The 20658-nt window shown below is 34.6% G+C and overlaps 1 protein-coding gene across 5 annotated transcripts in view; it reads right to left on the minus strand.

The window, feature by feature from the left end:
- Osbpl8 (oxysterol binding protein-like 8) overlaps positions 1–20658 on the minus strand; it is a 151981-nt gene that overhangs the window by 54908 nt on the left and 76415 nt on the right. For 3 of the 5 annotated variants that reach the window (XM_005374344.2, XM_013517742.1, XM_013517747.1), the window contains one exon: positions 18098–18238. In XM_005374344.2, coding sequence (XP_005374401.1) covers positions 18098–18238 — 141 coding nt within the window. The remainder of the gene's footprint in view (positions 1–18097; positions 18239–20658) is intronic. The other 2 variants (XM_005374345.2, XM_013517753.1) reach the window with 1 other exon arrangement.

Consider the following 20658-nt stretch of genomic DNA (forward strand, 5'->3'; position numbering starts at 1 on the left):
GTTAGTGTGAAAATAGAAAATTTAATTCAAATTTAATAATAAAAGTGTCAGAAAAATACAAATGATTAAAGCAAGCACCAGTCTCAGTCAATATTTTTGTCATAAATATTAAAGAATATTTTCATTTTAAAAGAAAATTATAACAGCAAAGGTAATGTAATTACAGTGTAAGACAGTTTAAAATCTGAAAGCAAAACGTATGATCACATATTTAAAAACATATATCCAAATATTTGCTACATCTTTTTAAATAACAAAAGATCAATTTATGTCTATATCTCACTGATGAATTATTTAATGCCTAAGTCACAGCTGCCAAGTGTCTATTTCATTTAATAAGTATTACCTAACATACCTATTTTCTCAGAAAAAATTAATCCCACATAAATGCACATACTAAGAAGAAAGTGAGGTGATTCAAATACTATACATAAGTATAAAATTTCACATTAGTCAGGACTTGAAATTATAATAAAGTAGTAGGATTAAAGCTTACGCTAAACATCAGTAATATCATAGTTACTATTCTGCAAAAAATGGCCAAATATCAATGTTAAATATCTGTTTCCCATTTGCTAAAATCTTCGGTGTAATTTCTTTGCATTTTGCATTCATTTTAAAATCAGAAAGGCTTTAGTTTTGCCAAAGGGTCATAATATTTACTTCCATAGTTAAAGCAAAAAATTATAAGTAGTCAAAATTCCTATGTTACTCATTCATTCTCAAGTTTCAGCTGAAGAGACAGAGAAAACATGGAAAAGATAAGCCTCACAGAAGCATTTACTGAAACCTAAGCTTTCACTGTAGAATTGCTGTTTCAATGAAACAGCTTTAGGGTGTTAAAATGCTTGGTTTATTTTAATGAAAAGTCTTCAGTAAATTAAGACAAGAATGCAAGATTAAGCAAACAAACCTGGCACAGAAGGAGCAAGTTCATTGTATCCTCCAAAGGAAGCATTCCGGACAAGCTTTCGGCCATCAATTCGTGGAGGAAATAAAACAGAAGAAACCCCAGCACATGAAGAAAACCTACGCTGTTGTGAGCTCTCTTCTTTCATCATTTAGAAGGTCTATTTAAATGTATATTCTCACCCAGAAGGTTAATTAGACCAATATGGCAAAGACAGGCTTTTCTCTCACATTCAAATGTAGTAAAATCCACCAGCACAAACAAAGGACACACACATTTAACAGCAAAGGAGGACTAGAGACTGTCAAATCAGCAATAAACAGAGAAAGAGACTGACAGGAAAGACATTAAACCATGCTCCTGATTTTTTAAGTGAACTAATAAAAGGGCTACTCTGCTAATGTTCTGCCCTTTTACTAAAGGTGTAATAATGCCTTGCACTGAAATGCTGCTTTAGAAAAACAAAGCAAGATCAATACTTAACGATTCAGGCTGAGGTAATAAGGTCAGTTTCTCTTTTCTCAAAAAGGCAAGCCTTCTTTCAGATCTGTTATGTTTTTGTAGTATTTGCCACACTTCTTTGCTCTTCTCCCTTCTTTCCAGTTTTTCCTTACTTCAAAAGTGGATATCAACAAAGCACTCTTTACCTTTCCTAAAGCTTGATTTATATCTAATCTGCTGCTTGCCTCAACCATGATTAAAAATTCATAAGGAAAGATATTCTTTCAAGCACAGTTCTGATGGATTCCAACAGCTAATGCAGAGAATGAACATGGAAGTTTTACCTCTAGCAGGGATATATGCATCACTCAATGCAAACCAATCAACACAGAAGACTAGAATGACACCATAACAATGCTGTATGTGCCAATACATGTTTCTTCAAATAGATGATATGCTACAGTTTCTCTTCAGTACATTTAAACTTTCCAAAATATAATCTACCAATGAGTTTTTTTTTCTACTTAAAACTCTTCTATTTAAAAACCAACTTTAGGGGCCAGGGACATAGCTCAGGGGCATAGTGTCTGCCTGGCAAGTGCAACTGGTAAGTTCAATTCCCGGTACCAAAAGAAAAGAAAAAATAACTTTATTATAGGAGTAACAAATGGAAATTCCTTTTTGTTAACCACGGTTAAAACTAAGTGACTAGTATGATCCCCCATCATTAAATCTAGCAGACACTTTATTATTATTCTCACAATGATATACTACACCATCTCTTTATAATTCATCTTTAAAATTCTAAAGTTATTTTCTAATTTTACTAAAATCCATTTATCCTAAGTTATAAAGCTCTAATCAATTGCTCTTTTTACATGCCCTAGATTTATTTTTTGATCAAAATTCTTCCTTTCAATTGCACTCTGCTGAACAACAAGGTGTTCAGTTACAGCTCACTTAGTGGTTTGTTTTTATGGGAACTTTACTTCCAGATCTCAGCTTCCTTCTTCACTATGCACGTATTTCAAGGCTACTGTGCTCTATTCACACAGAATACCCCATAAAATCTTAGACTGTGTCTCTTTACCAGATACAACATTTTTAAAACAATCAATTTCCTATGCAATGATGTATTTTACTTGGGTAAAGGAATTTCAAAACCAAAGTGAAAAATGTTTATTATTAAGACCTGTAAACTGCACAGGTTTGTGATTTCTGGGGTTGTGTTGTTTTGCTTTTCTCCATGTCATAACATGTAAATTATTATGAACTGTAGAAAGAAAAATGATTACAATTAATTCACTTGATGGCACTTGCCTTTTAAGGCATAGGGAACACAGCATCACAAAAAGCATTATCCTATAATGAGTAAGTGGGAGTTGAAAATAAACTGTATAGGTTTCTCAACTGGAGAAACCCCATTAGGCACCTAAGTTAGATAGAAATTAATAGGTAGTAAGACAGGGCTGGGCCCTCAAAGGAGTTAGAAGATGAGAACACATCAAAACTGTGGCTGAAGGAGCACTTGAAGAAGGCAAGACACTGAGATTAAAGTCACAATGGCCAGATTTACACACTTCCCAAAAGGATAAATGGGAGTTTGAGATTATACTGTACTTGGTACCTCCTTTGGGGATTTCCTGTAGAAATAGACCATTATCTCTCTAGGGGTGGGCCATCCTCTGCCACTCACTGAGAACTTTGTTTTCATTTCTTCCTTCTTTTCTCATTTCTTTTCCTTTCCTTTCTTTCCCACTCCTCCCTCTCTAGTACTCCAAGAAAAGACTAAGACTATAGATTTTTTTTTGGTACTGGGAATCAAACTCAGGACCTCGTGCTTGTCAGACAGGTGCTGTGCCACAGAGCTATATATATACCTGGCTCTACGACTATAGATTATTGACCAAGGTTAATGATGTTATCCATATGCTCTTGATATGTGCCTGCTTCACTACTGGATCAATATTAGCGAAGTGGCTATATATGTAATCTTAGCAGTTGATTATAGTTTGACCACACTGTACCTACCTTGTGACTTTGCCCTATAAAATATTCTCAGAGAGATGATCTTGGTGGCAACGCACTTGGGACCCCTCAGGAGCTATTCCTCATACCCATTCCTATTCCCCAGCTCCCAACTGTTGTGTCTCACTCATTTGGGCACCAGTGCTCCCCTCTTGAGCACTTACCTCCCTCCCCCTGCAGTAAATCTTTCCCACTCAACCCCCACTGTTCCTTGGAATTCATTCTTCAATTATGGGAAACAAATCTGACAGATCATGTTGGGGGTTTATCTCTCTTATACCTCTAGCACAATGTACTTATTTTTCTGAGTTTCCACTGTATTTCCTCACTTATAAAAGGCTAATAAAAAATACTATATTATCAAGTTGTTATGAGGGTCAAATCAAGCAATACATCCATAAAGCCAAGAAAGGTTCCAGATTATGGTAAAATGAAAATACTGAACTAAATTGTTCCCTCCTAAAATTCAGTATCATAAGAAAGTAATTTTTAAATATCTAAACAAAACAAATTTGACACTGAAAACCTCCAAACGAGTTAGTCATGGTGTTACAGATCCAACAATGTCAAATCACAAATCAGTGGTGATGAGGACTGGGAACCAACCTCGTTTCTCCTCATGTTAAGATCAGTTTAGGATGCTTCCAATAAAACAAAGTGTCCTCCTTCTTACCTATTCTGAATAGGATATCATGAACTAAGAATCAGAAAAATCTCCTTTCCTGTTGACCACATTCCTGCCAGGGGTCTAGCACCTAAACCACAAGCAATCATGAATGAGCCTTGCATCCCAGAACTCACAAATGATTTTACTCAACCCTTGCCATAGAAAACTTGTTAAACTCTCAAAGAAATCAAAACCAAACTATAATACAGAGATTGTCCAGCTTCCCTTCTCCTAGCACTTGTGTACTTTCTTTGCCAAACTACCTTTGTGCTTGCTACTGTCAAGTAAGCAGGGGGCCACTGGTCTAAGGTTGTCTCTACAATTCTGAGTTCCTACACAGTGAACGACTACCTAACTTAGTAAATCAATGGAAACCTAACAGTAGTCTAATTTCTTTAACAGACAGCCAGATTTCAGCCACAATCATAAGAGCAGCTGCGCTTCAGCCAACTGAACAGACCATATCCAAAAAGCCTAGCTGCAACCAATCAAGCTATCTGGTACTTAACTTCTTAACTCTTGTCTATAAATACTCACTGCCCACACAGCAGAGCAGACTCTCTGAATCATTCTTGTTCTAAGTGATGCCCAATGACCAAATCACTCTTATTCACAGAAATTCTACTAAATTTGTCTGAAGTTTTCCTTGGAATATTATTCAGTTTTTTAAAGGAAATACGCTGTTTAGACATGCGTACACGACAGTAACATTAGGAAAAGGGGCCCCCCAAAATTACACTAAAGTAAGGATTGCGCTTAGGTGGAACAGACAGAAGCTCTAATAGGGAAGAGAAGGGGGTTCAGGGAGAAACACGAGGACTTGTAAAGTACTGACAATGACATCTAAACCTAGAGTCCCAGGTTCATAAGTATTGGTTTTATATTCTATAAACTGTGAAAAATACATTTGTATACTCTTCATGATGTTTGAAACATTTGACAGCTACACATATATAAATTTCTTCTTTAAAAAAGCAAGGTTCCTAGGTCTTAAATATTGGTTTTACTACTCTATAAGCTGTAAGAAATACATTCTGTGTACTCTTCAATACACAGGAAACAACTGACAGCAATACACACATAAACTTCGTTTAAAGAAAGTTGTTAAACTGTTGACTGAGGCACACAAAACACTCCACAAATATGATCTATTATTATGCCCAGGTTCTTAATTCAATAGTTCAGAGAAACCAGCTGGTAAAAAAAAAACCAAAATATTACTAAATAATGTGATATAATAAGAAAGATTTATTTTTTCATCCCTATTAGCTACCTGCTACCATTTATGCTTTCTTCCACTCCCTGAGTAAGAGGTATTTACATTTACATATATAAATTTGAAAAAGCTTCCATTAATATTATGTTACAGATTTTAAAATATTTTATAAACTCAAAACATCTTCTAACTTAAAAAGCAACACTTCTATAGAACCAGTGGAAATAACACTATAGAATAGTTACAGGACCTAGATAGAGGTGGTGTTATCATAGAATTATGAGCTTAAAATTATAAATAGACACAAAAAAATATGTACATGGTTTTAAAATGTTAAATAGTAATAAATAAAGTATATTTTTAGTTTTATAATTTAATTAAAAGAAAATCATACTGCAATGATCTCGACAGTATTTAATTGCTAGACATTAATTTCACAAGGAAAACACGAAATTTTTTTCTTCAATATGAGAAAAAAACTTTAAAATTTATTTTAAAGGTACTGTTACTTTAAAACCAAAACTTAGATTTATTACTCTAAAAACTTGAAGATGTACTTTAAAAACATTTCTTTTATGATTTCGAATTAATTTTAGAATTACTTATAATCATAGAGCTCTTGTATTAATTTTAAAGTCAGACTAAGAACCAAACTACACTCAAGTCTGCTTCATCTTTTATAATCACACTTGCCTGTGTCACATCTGCTAAATTTAGCCAACGCTTATAAAAAATTACCTTGGTTAACATTTCAATGTACTATTTCTCTAGCTTCATACTACATTACCTATTCAAATTACAAAAGAGAACACTGGAAGATCATTATAACAATACTTTGAAAAGTTATGAGGTGTGATCAAAAAATATGGTGAATGCTTAAAATGTATTATCTTAAAAAACACATTATCTCCCAAACAAAAGACTATCAGTAATCCCTGTCCAATACTTCCCTACATTTCAGATATACTTATTCCAACCTTCTCACCACCTTCTAAAGCAATTAGGAAAGTTCTCTCTCATGAATCTCTTTCGTTGCCCTATCCCGACTGCTTTGATGTTCCGAAAGGATTCAAAATTGTAACTTTTCACGTCATTTTGACTTTCATCAAGAGCAAAAAGTCATATGGTGTCAGATCCAGTGAGTGAGGTAGGTGGGGACACACTGTAATGTCTTTGTCAGCTTAGATTTTAAATGGGTGGCACCTGGCAACAACACTTTGTTTTTGATAATACATCATACAGATTTTGATAATACAACATACAGATATGAAAAAGGACTTCCAGAACTGCTTCAGAAAGTGGCAAGAATGATGGGATACATGTATTCAAAGTGAGGGTGAGTATTTTGAGACGGATTAACAGCACTGAGCCTTTTACTGTTATGATTTTTTTAATTTAAATACTCCCTGTATATTTTGATCATGCCCTGTACAGCAGGTACTTACATTAGAAATAGACTTTGATCTATGGGTAAGCATATCTACTTAAAAGTGTTTTTCAAAATATAAGTAACTACCCTCGGTAAATTGAAAAAATCATTTTGATGGGTTGCAGGCTACATTCATCCTTAACTTTACTATCTAATGGCAACCTTTTCCAGAAGTTGTTCTACTAGTATGTACTTTGCCACCAGTAGGTAAATGAGCATTTCTTTTGTTCTGTATCATGGATGAACTTCAAAATTTTTGTTAATCTAGCTGGTGAATGTGAAATAGCAAGTCATTATAGTATTAATTACCTTTCATAATTCTTAATGATGCCCGACACTGTTTCAACTTTATGACCATGCATTTTACCTCTCGTGAAATATCTATTCATGTCTTCTGGACATCTTCCTGTTGGACTTTGGTTGCTTCAGTTAATCCATTGAGGAGCTTTACTCTGTCAGGATATAAATCCCTTACCAGTTACAGGTTCTATAGTTAATATCTTCAGTCTTTTGGCGGTATCTTTGGATGAACCAATGTTTTAATTTCAGTGAGGTACAATCTTTTCTCCTTCTTAAAGAAATCTTTCTCCAATGTTATAAACGTATTTTCTATATTTTTAATGTTTAAAGTTTTAGCTTTCATATTTAACCCATTGGAATTAATTTTGTGTATGGTAGGACGGGATCTATTTTTATTTTTTCATAGGAATAACAAATATTCTCCAAACCATTTATTGAGTAATATGTCAAATGCTGTGTTTCCGGATATGCCTGTCCCTGTTTGTAAGTTTCTGCTGTGCTTTGCTGATTTCTTTGCTAACTCATCACCAGTATTTGCTCTTATTAACTTGAGCATTGCAGTAAGTACTAAATACCTGGAAAAGAACATCTCCACTCTAGCCCTTGCCTCGTTTTGCTTCTTCAGGAGTGTCTTGACTCTTCTTTGCCCAGTGCTTTCCCTCAACAGTTAAGGATGACCTTAGTGAGTATACCTTGGAAACAATCCTGCTGACTCACATATGGATTCAAAATGCATTAAACCTATACCATCAATTGGAGAAGTGGCATCCTAGTAACACTAAATTTTCCTATTATCCATGTCTCTCCATTTACTCAGAATATATAATCTTAGTGATATGCTTTCCTACATGGAAATGTTTTACTTCTCATGTTAGAATGATAGCTCTATACTTTATTTTTTATTACTTTAAAATAGTAGTTCTTGAATTGTATTTTCTCACCATTCGTCACTGATACGCAGATCTGTAGTTAATGTATACAGAGTGGGTGGGGATGTAGCTCAGTGCCACAGTGTTTGTCTAGCATGCACAAGGCTCTCGGTATAACTGGTACAGACTTTATACATCTGGATAGTATGTAGGTTATGTGTATTCTCTCCCGGCGTTTTGTTACCTTATGTGTTACTAATTTTTCTCAATTGTTGACAGCATTTGGTTTTGCCAGTGCTCTGGATTTTAGTCATTCTAACAGGTATATGTAGTTTTTCCTGGTTAAGTATTTACTGATTTTAGCTATGAGCTCAATATGTAATTTTTTGAGGCCGGTGTTTAAAATGTTCTCCTCTAGGCTGGGGAGTTAGCCCAGTGGCATAACCGCCTGCCTGTCAAGTACAAAGTCCCAAGTTCAATTCCCAGTACCAATAAATAAAATAAAATAAAATAAAAAATGTTCTTCTCTAAAGATGATTTGTACTAATTCTTCCAGGCATCTGTGCATACTAAACCCAAGAACATTTTAAACTAAAGTAGGTATAATTTTTGCCACAGACAGTGTGAATTTTGGCTCTAAGCCCACATAAACATGTGCTTGTGTTTAGGATTTCTCAAGGAAGACTGCCCCGTCCAACCACCTCCAGGCAGTCTAGCCAGCCTCAGGACCAAGACATGCAAACACACCGCAGATTTTCTCTACACAGGTTTTCCAATTAATTAGGTAAAACTGCTACCCTTCAGGACTTCTAATTCTATGAGGAGAAATCCGAAATATAAATTCCTATCATGAATGAGTCACAGTCTTTTACTTCTCTCTCTTGTTAATACCCAAGCTTTATGAATCAGCACATACCAGTCAGAACAAGTGCTGGTGTTGGTTCATATATGAAACATATCTTCATTCTTTTTTCGTCCCTTTCCCTTCCCTTTCCTCCTGTCCCCGCTCCATCTCTCAGTCCCCTTCACCTCTGCAAGACATCTGTCTCCCTATCTTCCTATTATCTTTTCTTTTGCTCTGTGTTTACATTCTGGGTTTCTCATCTAAGAGAAACAATGTAACATCAAAGCTTGTGTCTCATTTATTTCACTTAATATTATGGTCTCAAGGTACAGCCACTTTCCTACAAATAATTTATTTATCCTTCTTTATGGCTGAGTCATACTTCATTGTGTATAAATGCATTTCGTTTTCATAAATTTTTAAAGCATTTTATCCAGCATTTTGATGTTGCTTCTAGGAAGGCTTTCTTTTTATATCTACTCGGCCATATACTGAAACTGAACATGCACTAATGTATTTTAATATTTCTTTATAATATTTCCATACTTCTCTCTAAATTTCCCAACTACAAATTAAATTCATAAGGCAGGAGTTGGGAGTATCACCTCTGGCTTATTTTTGCTTTCAGTATAAAACTATGTACACCAAGCACACCCATTAAATGCCAGGTTGACAGAAAGAAACCCAGAGACTCCTGTACTCCCCAGGGGATACCTGCCCCTCTTGAACACCCTTCATCTGGAAAGGGATATATCTGCTAAAATTTTACTGTTTCATTGTCAAAATCTGTGTGTTCAAAGTTAAAATGGAAACAAATCTTTCTATGAATTTACTCTTTATCTTCTCCTAGGAATTATGCAAATATTGCTGTGTAAATTATCTGATATTAATTTTGTTATATATTTACTAACAACACAAAAAGTCTGTTTCCATATTCCTCATAAAAGGAAAATTATAGGAGCCAATTCTACCTCTGCTCAGGAAATCTCAATCTCTCAGACTTTCAAACAAAGGACACTAAAGCCCAATCAAAAAAACAGCTGAGAAACAAATGCAGTAATGAAATCCTTTTGCACTAATTTTAAAAATGTTAAAAAGAAAATTTTCAGGAAAAATGTGTCCTTTAGTGTTCTTAATATTCATATTTTCTGCTTTGTTAAAGAAACAATAAGGGATGACAAGAATAAGACAAATTCCCTCATCTCCATAATTCTGCTTAAAACAAAGCCAGATTATTTATTTTTACTTCCCAAAATGTTTTCAGTCACTTTTCCCTAAAGAAGCATAAAAATAAACAGAAATTTGTTACATTTCACAAGAGATTAAAAAGTATTTTATTCTTATTTTCTTAACTTGCCATATATCAATATTCTTTCATTATTTAGTAAGTACTTCCACAACTCTATTAAGTAGCTATCCAAACACAAAAAAATTTCAAAATAGAAAACAACCATATATTGAGAAATAACTTCAGCAATCTAATGCTTTAAAGACTCAAAAATTCAGGAAAAAAATCCTAAACTCCAATTTTTTTAGAGGATTTCCAACAAAAGCAATGTTTGGCTCCAAACCACAGGCACAGCATGGTGTTTGGGTGAAAGACAGTGAGGGACAAGTAGGGAAAACTGTACATCCTCTTTCAGGCAAAGCAATGTGCATGAAATGGCATACATGGATCTAAGAACACATTTGTTACGTGTATGGTTCCACGTATATGCAGAATTGATCTAGAGATGTCTTACCAAGAAAGGACGAACTGCTTCGATTCATGGAAGAAAGTGACTTCCAGCTCTCTTTTTATCTGTGAACCACTTAAATGAAGGTACTCTGTGTTAGTCATCTGAGATTATACCAGCAACACCTGACACTCACCCTGGGGAAGCTGATATAACATCTTCAAACTAGTAAACTCTGTTGAAACTCTGTTTCAGAAAAAATCTTGCTTTATTTTGAAATTTTCTATTAAGTTGTGGAATAGACTCATGTCATTTTTTTTTTAACACTGCCAGAGCACTCAAAATGAAGGGATTTTGCTGGTTTACAGAATTTTACTACAGAATAAGACAAAGACAATACTAGTATGGTCTAAATTAATTTTGATAAAACTGATTAAGTGGCAAAATTTTTTCTAAAAGTTTCATAATCTTAAACATTTAAGAATTTGTTTAATTGGTTTTTGTTTTTTGTCTTTTTGAGACAGGGTCTCACTATGCAGTTCAGGCTTGCCTTGAGCTAACTTTGTTGCCCATGCTGGCCTCAAACTTGCAGCAATCCTCCCACCTCAGCCTCCCCAGTGCTGGGATTACAGACATGTGCCATCCCACCCGGCTTAAAGAATTGCTTTGAAATGGACTAATTTGAATTTTGGCAAAGCAATTATCTATATTTTTTCACAAAGTGCTATGTCCTAAACATGCTTTCTTAAGGATAAAAGCATACACAATAGCTTTTTTTACAACCAAGAAGGCAAGAGTAGCCATGAAGGGAAACATGCAATGAAATTAGAAGAATAGAATAAAATCAGACACACTAAGAGACTTGACTACCAGATTATGGTAGGTGAAATTTATACTCTCCATTACTGGCTTCCATTTGCTGGTCCAAATGCTGCTACCTTTGGTACACCTGGAGAGTTTTATAAACACACCTGTTACTGAGCATCACCCTAGAGATGTGAAAGGTAGAGCAGAACGTGTACCTAGGCAAAGCTCCCTGGTGACTCTCAGACACAGCTGACTCTGGAGACACTGCTATAGGCAACGATACACAATTACTTTTTGAGAATGGCAGTGATATAAATGTAGGCATCTAGCCAGCTTTTCAGTTAAAAGCTTGAATTATAAAAAGCAGCATTTTCAATGATAATTTCCTATTTCTTTTTATTCATATTATTTCCTCAAAGATCTATGTTATAGGATCCAAGTGTTCTCTGGCCATATACTCCCCCATCCCATCCTAAAGAACCACTAATCCATCATAATCTCAATACATAAAAACAGTTCTTTGGTTGTTTTGTTAAGAGAGATAAACCAACATATTGTAGAGCAAGGTCTTAATAGCAGTTAGGAGACTGCAGTACTAAGCAGTGGAGGTATAAAATGATGAAGACCTGGGACAGTTACAGTAAGAATGAAAATGGAAGAGCGAAATCAGAGTCTTGACACTTTCAGAAGAAACCACAGAAAACGTTCTTTCCAACTGGAGGATAAAGATTTCTCTAATGTAGGGGAGCCTGAGTAGAGAAGAAAGAGATAAACTGGACCTCATTAAAACTAAACACATCTACTCTGTGGAGCAGATTAGGAAAAAAAATCCTAAACTCCAATTTTTTTAGAGTTTCTGAGGCTCTGAAAAGGCATGCTGCGATGAGAAGAAAACACAATATACCTGGCTATCAAAAGATAATAAATATAATGAAGAACTCAACACAACAAACCAATTTCACAAAAGAAAATACAAAGCGACCAGTGAAGATATGAAAAGATGCTCAATATCACTGGTCAGCAGAGAAATGCAAATAAAACCACCAGTTGATACTAGTACACACCCACCAGAATGACTAAAACAAACAAAAAAAAATGATAAAAGCCATAGAGCTACTGGAATTATCACACATTGCTGTAAGAATGTGAAAATGGTTAGAGAGTTTGGTCATTTCTTAGGAAGTGAAATACACACCCACTATATGACCTAGCATGCCCAGCTAGGTACTACCCCCAAAAAATGAAAAAAAAAAAAAAAAATTGCCAAACAAATCATTATACATATAATGGGATTATGTCAAAAGACACAAATCAGAATTAAAATTTGGAAAACCTGAGCCTCAAAAAATATCATGACTAAATTGTCTGAAGCTTAAAAACACAAAAAAAGCAAGTTCCATTTACATCTAGTTTCAAATTCCAGCTCTTTACCTACTAACTGTGTAAACTTGGGCAAGGAAATCATCATCAACTGCTTAGTTTCCTCGGTTTTAAAAAATAAGAATAGTAATCACTATATACAATAGAATTTTTATTAGAATTCCAAGAGCTAATATGTGTAAAGCACTTAAGAGACACAGTTGTTTAAATTTTAGCCAATTATTACTATAAATACTTTATTGAGAACTCTAATTCTTTCCAATCAGAAGTTGAAATACTAGTCATGAGTATTTAAGATATGGCAGACATATTAAAGAGGTTTTCTAGACTTTTTTTTCCTTTGTATTTCTTCTTGCCGTTTATCTTCACAATAACCCAGAATTAACAAGTATTTTTTTTAAACAAACCTCTAACACCTGTAAACTATATGACATGGAATTTCAGTAAATCGGCCAGAGGGAGATATCTTGCTTTATGAAAAGCCAATAGGTTGACTCTACAAAGAAGTACATCTAATATGTAACTCTTACTCTACAAATTTTAATTTATTCACACCTTACCCCAGGATTCAAATCAAGATGCAACCAACACTGCAGTTGCTTTAAATAAAAAAATGAGAGTGTTGTACATGGGCCATCCATACCAAGAGAAGTCCTAGATTAACTGATAGAAGGTGCTAAAGAGTACCATATGCTGAAATCATCTACCCAACCTAAAGAGTCATTTTTATTTAACATGATAATGACAGTTGTTGTTATACTTATCATATCAGGTATTATGAATGGTTATCACATAGCAGGCTCTTTTTAAAAAATTTTATATGTATTAACTCATTATAAACTTCATAAAACTCCTATATACTAAGTACTATTATCTCCATTTTATTAATGACTAAAATAATGAATATATGTTACACAAGTTTTCATGATATTAAAAAACCTAAGGGGCAAAAATAATTAATGGAAATATATTTTATATTATCTCTTTATTATTAACCCCAAAACTGGCACCCACCAGAAAACAAATGTTCACTTACCCTGCCTCTCTTGTAGCAACTGTATTTTAACATTTATCAAACTTCCCTAAAATGATGATTTCTTTACAGAAAGTTTTTATTAATAAATACAAAAAGTGACAGGAGAAGAAAAGCATAATAGTTTAATACAGTACTGTGACTGATATAGTTATTGATCACCTTAGGTAAAAAGATGTATGCAGACACCTTTAGGTAACATGTTGATGGGGAATAGGGTATTTGCAGGGTACCAAATACACCTTCTCTATTTTACTCTCGAGTCATAAGAATGGAAAAGATGTAATTTTCATTGTAGAAGATCAGGCTCTCATCACTTGATCCTTCCAATCAATTTCACAATCTGAAACACTGGGACAATTAGATAACAGTGAATTCTCATGTGTGCTGTAACACGAAGTACTATACACGTCCTGTGAAGTACCCATTACAAAGAGCCAATAAATAGATGAAAAAATGTTCAACATCCCCGGCCATCAGAGAAATGCAAATTAAAACAACACCCAGATTCCATCCCACTTCAGAAAGAATGGCTATCCACAAGAAATCAAATAATTACATGTGCTGCCAAGGTTGGTGGGCGGGGACCTTTCCACAATGTTGACGGAAAAGTAAACTAGTCCACAAGTACGGAAATCAATATGAGATTTCTCAAAAAACTAAAACAAGAAATTCCATTTGACCAAGATATCCCCCTTTAGGTGTATTCCTGAAAGAATTAAAGACATCATATTACAGTGGATGCATGCATACCCATGCTTATAGAAGCGTATTTACTCCTTACTAGCTAAATCTTGGGTGCAGCCTACATGTCTATCAACAGACAAATGGATAAAGAAAATGTGGCATTTAAATACAATGGAGTACTGCTCTGCCATAAAGGTAAACATAAGTCATGTGCAGGAAAATGGATGCACCTTGAGACTATATGTTAAGTGAAACAAATTAGAAACACAAGCTTAAATATCATATGGTTTCTCTTGTATGGAAACCCAAAATATAAATAGAGAAAATAAAAGATAGCAGAAAAAGAGAAAATTTAAACAAAAACAAAGACAAAAGAAAAAACCCAAAGAATTCATGCCCCAAAAGGTCACCTTGAATAAATAATCAAACTTCTCTATTTAATTTTCAGTTTACAGAAAATATATTAGAGGAACAATTAAACAATACTGCAAGGAAGCAGTCAAATTTTTAAAAAAATGAACCCTCCAGGATACTTGCCTCATCTCTCAAAAAAGAGACAAACAGAAACAAAACTAAATAGGGAGATTCTCCAGGGTTAAAGATCTCACTATGTAAGAACCAGATATGATAAGAGCTTTATTTGGTTTCAATAAGCCTACTACAAAAAAAGCTTGGGAACAACTGCAGAAATGTAAATATGGTCTAACCATTAGGTTAAATAATTAAAAATTGGTTTCATATAATAAATAAATGTGCTCATTTTTAAAAGATGCATAAAGTATTTTAGGTACAACAAGAGGTAAAACAAACACAACAGGTTAATAATTTCCTAGAGCTACCCATGGATCATATACAGTATTTAGTGCTCACTGCACAGTTCCCTCAACTTCCCTGTTTGGCTGAAAAATGTTCATGATACATATAAGTGAGAATGATTATAATTATTGACTATATTTTGTTATTTCACTAAGTCCCACGTTAAAGAACTGTTTAAATATTCAGATATACAAATATATCAGTCAGATGAACAGCATCACAGTCATAATTCTGATGCACATTATGGCAAAAAAGAGGCCAATTGCCTCCTTTTAGGATAGCATCTTAATGACCTTACTTATGACAGAAAGTATACCACAGATCAACTTTCAGGTCTTCGAAAGTACATCTAGGCAAAAGAAATAACTGTCCAAAAATATATACAACAATCAAGAAATAAATATTGACAGTAATTCTTTTCATCCTGTCATACTTAAGAGTTTCCACAATACAATATAAAAATATTTTCATTTACAGTATCATATAACTAAAAGGAAGTTTCTTCTTTGAAATAAAGTAACTTACTACACAGGCTCAAAAAATACATGATAATAAGTACAACAGCCCTTCCCCAATCACAGGGGATATATTCAAGGCCAGTGAATGTCTGAAGCAATAAAAAGTAATGAATCATATGTGTACTACATTTCACCACATATACAAATAAAAGTTTAATTTATAAATTATGTGCGGTAAGAGATTAATGATAACTAATAATGACATAGAATGATTATGAAAACATACTACAATAAAAGTTGTATGAATGTGGTTTCTTTTTTCTCTCTAACTGCCATGGCTAAAGTTAGCTACTTTAACTCAGCATATATACAATGGAGAAAGGGACAATTCATCCTCATAGTGGGATGGAACAGGATGCTATGAGATTTCATCACACTACTGTGAACGGAGTGTACTTAAAAACTTACGAAGTTATTTATTTCTCAAATTTTCCATTTAATATTTCAAACCACAGTTGGTAGCAGGTAATGGAAACCACAGAAGGTAAAAACATATCAAAAGAGATGACTGCATGTATTTAACTTTGAAACACCAAATTCAAATTCTGTTTTAAAAACAAAACTTCTTCTACTGTAGTTACAACAGTAACACAGCAGAGTTCTAAAATCTGATTAAATACACTGGACCTGAGTAGCAGAGTCCACTCTATGAACGGATCAACTATGAATTACAATGTGTGATCTGTAAACCTTACTGGAGTCTCCAAGATGTTTTTAGAGGGTCTGAAAGGTCAAAATTGGTCTTACTATACTTTTTCATTGTGTTGACATTTTCACTGATGGTACAAAAACAATGTGGAGTAAAACTACTGGCAACTTCGCACAAATCAGGGCACAGGTACCAAGAACTGAGTTCTTTGTGGTATGTACTCAGAGTAAAAGAATGTAATTCACTTATAGCTGTCCCTGAAGAAGCTGTAAAATTATTAATTTTGAACCTTTCATATATATATATATATATATAGTTCTAATATTCTGAGTGATAAAATGAGAAACATGGATAAAGCACTTCTTTGTAGCATATTCTTAAATGTATCAACCCTTGGAAAATCTGCATAATTCAGTGAATAAACATTTTGTAACAAATATTTAAGGAACTGCTGCTTGTCAAGTTTTGGTTCTGGTCAAAGAAGAATACTGTATCTAAAATTACATATAGAAGCCACATATATCATGAGGGCAGATTTTATTCATTATTCAATCAAATCAACACAGTAATAGACTGCTTACAGAAGCTGATACTGCAGTAGAGTTATCTTTTATTAAGCTAAATATTAAAAAGATTTATAAAGACTTTCAAAAAGTAGGGGGATAATAATTCTTAATAAAAATGCTATTCATGACTGAGGAATTCTACTATAGGGTATCTACCCAAAGGGAAGGAAATTGGTATTGGGAATGGTATTTGCACTCCATGTCTAGTGCAGCACTGTGCTTAACAGCCAAGATATGGAACCAACCCATGTGCTCACAAATGCAAAAATGGCTAAAGAAAGGATGACCGCGTATATATGTGACGAAGTATTATTCAGCCAGAAAAAACTCTTGAAATTCTGCCATTTGCGGCATTAATGAAACTACAAAACATGTTCAGTGAAGTGAGTCAGACGCAGAAAGATGAATACTGCCTGTCTCACTTATACATGGAAACTAAAAAAATGTGATCTCACAGAAGTTGAATGAAAGTAGTTACTAAGGTCTGCAAAGGAGGAGGAAGAGAAGATGGTTAACAGAGGGGGGCAAATGAAGAGGAGTAATAAACTTTAATATTCTATAGCACAGTATGATAACTATGGTTGGCAACAATTAATTGTGTATGTTCAAATAGTGAGTACAGAGGTTTTTTGGTGTTTTTGTTTTTTGTTTTTTTGGTTTTTTTTTTGACAAGGTCATGCTATGTAGCCCAGGCTGGCCTTGACCTCTTAGAGATCCTCCTGCCTCAACCTCCTGAGTGCTGGGATTACAAGCACGTACCACTGCACCTGGCTATATAGAGGATTCTGAATGTTCTGAACACAAACCAATGATCAGTATATGAGGTAACAGAAAACAAAATGTTATTCATATTAACGTGTAACTGTTACTTTAAATGAATAATCAAAATTAAAAATTTTCTTAATTTTAATTTATAATACAGTACAGATCAACAGATACAACCCATGCAAAAAAGACTTCTTTGGGATCACCCATAGTTTGTAAGAGTATAAAGGTACTATATATAAGACCAAAGCCTGAGAGAATCACTGAATTAGAAGAATGGGATAACTGAGTATGTTAGACAGGATAAGAAAAATTAAAGCACTATAAAGAAACATACTTACTCTAAGATTATTATGAATAACCCAAATAAAAGTAAAAACCCTATAAAACAAAACAGATAAAAAGAAAAAAAAATTACGATAGACCCCCAAATGTCATTCCATCTTCACCCCTACAAACAAGCAAACACACAGAACACCAAAGCACAACTTCTCACCCTGGCTGTGAGGACTTGCTGGACTGAGAGATGGCTGATGCAAATCTTTAGTTGGTGTTGGAGAAGCTTCTTTGCCTTGGCGCTGACTCATCTTTCCTGGTGTCAGAAGAAGCTGAGATTCGTCACTGTTTGCTATAACAGCTCAAGGAAAAAAGAAAAAAATTATTAGCACTAAAGCCATGAATTTGTATGAAATATTCAACAATAGGAAATAGAATTATGATTGAAATGGTCTTAGTAGTTATATTCATGTTACAACTTAATACTGTAATAAAGTCATGATTATTTTGCCTTTATATTGGTTTATTATCAATCCAGGAGGAACTGACAAGTATGCATGAGTCACTATGCAAATCATAGACATATGTATGAGATACATATCCAACTGACAAAGACCAGTACCCACGGTTTGCTGTGAACCTTTCACTGAGCAAGTAGCTCTTCACATTTGTTGTAGAACAACAAACAAAAGACAAATTCATTTTTAATGGAAAAAACTCAAAAAGCATATGAAAAGATATTTATAACCACCCTCATTTATAACCACAAAAAAATACCAATTATTGAAGTACAAAATAATACTTTACATGTACTAGCATTTGTACTCTTCTAATTCTGACGAAAAGCAGGTACTGTATGACTTTTGTTTCAGACATGGGGAAACTGGAGGTTCAGAGACTGCCTTGCCCAAGACTAAGTAGTTAGTAAATAATAGAGGTAAGGCTCTAATGCAGGACCATTGGGTTCCAAAGTCTGTCTTTTAAAAGCTTGCTGAACCACGTAATCAATTTAAACAGTGCTCTTTGAGGCTGCTTCTTGCCTTGATAGCCAAGCTGCCTACAGAAGAAAGCAATATAAAAGGACAGAAATGAGAAATAAGCGGGGGACAAACACTCAGTGAAGGGACAGGATAAATATGAAGTCAGCACTGGCCTAGGTTCTCAATTTTTCATTTTATGTTTTTGTGCTTTTTTCAACATAACCAGAACTTTACATTCATAATTCTATCTCTTTTTTTTAAAGATCATATCACTGACGTAACTGTCATGGTGCTGAAATCTGCATAATGAGATTTTAGCTCCTTATATTTCAAAGTAAAAATATAAAGCACTTTCATTCATTCCATTAAAGGTATACAAAAGTATTTACAAAGTCAATTAAAGGGGCTGGGGATTTAGCTCAGCGGCAAGGTGCCTGCCTGGCAAGCACAAGGTCGTGAGTTCGGTTCCTGGTACCGGAGAAAAACCAAAAAAAAAAAAAAAAAAAAAACAAAGTCAATTAAAAATCTACAGACTGGAACCTCCTAAATTTATATCCTCAGCTATAATATCTCCCCCTAAACTAAAACTCACATGTCTCACTTTTTTTATTTTTTATTAGGCATCTCAACCTTAGTACCACATAGAATTTAATTCTTGATTTTGTAGCACTAGAATTTAATTCTTGATTTTGCTTATCCTCCAAATCTACCTCTTTCTCCTCCATCTCAGTTAGTAGTATCGCTTCTCCTGTCTAACCACTAAGGACAAAAACCTTAGATATTAGTCACATCCAATTATCTATGAAATCTGTAGACTCTACCTTCAAAATTTACCTAGAATCCTAGTTCTTCTCCCTATTCCACAGCAACCACTCTGATCCAGTGCCACCATCACTTTTCTAGTGGTCCTCAGGAACAGATTTCTACCTGCTCACTATATCCTCAGTGGTATCTACTTTACTTAAAATTCATGCCCTCAAGAGTCAATACGGTCTGGCATCTGCTTGTCCTTTAACCTCATTCTCCAATACTCTCCTGTCACTCACTTTGCTCTCGTCGTAACGACCTTCTTAGTATTTCTCAAAACTCCCACCCCTGTCAATCTTGCAGCCTTTATAAATCTTGCTCTTTCTGCCTGGAATACCCTGGACTCAAATGTCATCTCTTTAGAAAAGTCCTTTGATTTCTTCACGGTGCTCCTTCACAAATTAAGCTCTTACTTTTAATATATCACAGTGTCTAGTTTGTGTCTAGATGTCCCCAAAAGCCTCAAGCAGTCATGGGGCGGGCTTCTAGAGTTTGTGATTGATTCATGGTCCAATGCTGGGATTACGGGTATGAGAGCTACACCTGCCCTGGGACAGATAGTTGGCATACAACATAAGGGAGTGAAAGAGGTTTGCTCTTCCAGCTGCCACTCCTCACTTTTGCTCTTGTAGTTTTTGCTATCTGTTGCCCTCTGCCATGTGCCCCTCCACCTTGGAGCCAGCCAAGTATAGACTGTGAGCTAAATAAACCTTTCCCTCTTTAATTTGGGTGTGAGTATTTTGTTTCATCCATGAGAGAAAAAGAAAACAGAATTTGGTACCAAAGAAGTGGGGTCATTGCTGTGACTATACCTGACCTTGTGGTTCAAGAGCCTCTGGGAATGGCTTGTGGGAAGAGTTTAGGAAAGTTTGGAGATGTCACCTGAAAGAGTAGCACTAGAACGCCTTAGGCTCTTCTGTATGGGAGATTCTTGTCAAAGTTCAGAAGCCCAGAAGGTTGATAGAAATCCTACTGGTAAAGACTAGGTTCGGGA

The sequence above is a fragment of the Chinchilla lanigera genome, unplaced genomic scaffold (assembly GCF_000276665.1).
Source record: "Chinchilla lanigera isolate Chin_1 unplaced genomic scaffold, ChiLan1.0 scaffold00004, whole genome shotgun sequence".
NCBI classification, from domain to species: Eukaryota; Metazoa; Chordata; class Mammalia; order Rodentia; family Chinchillidae; genus Chinchilla; species Chinchilla lanigera.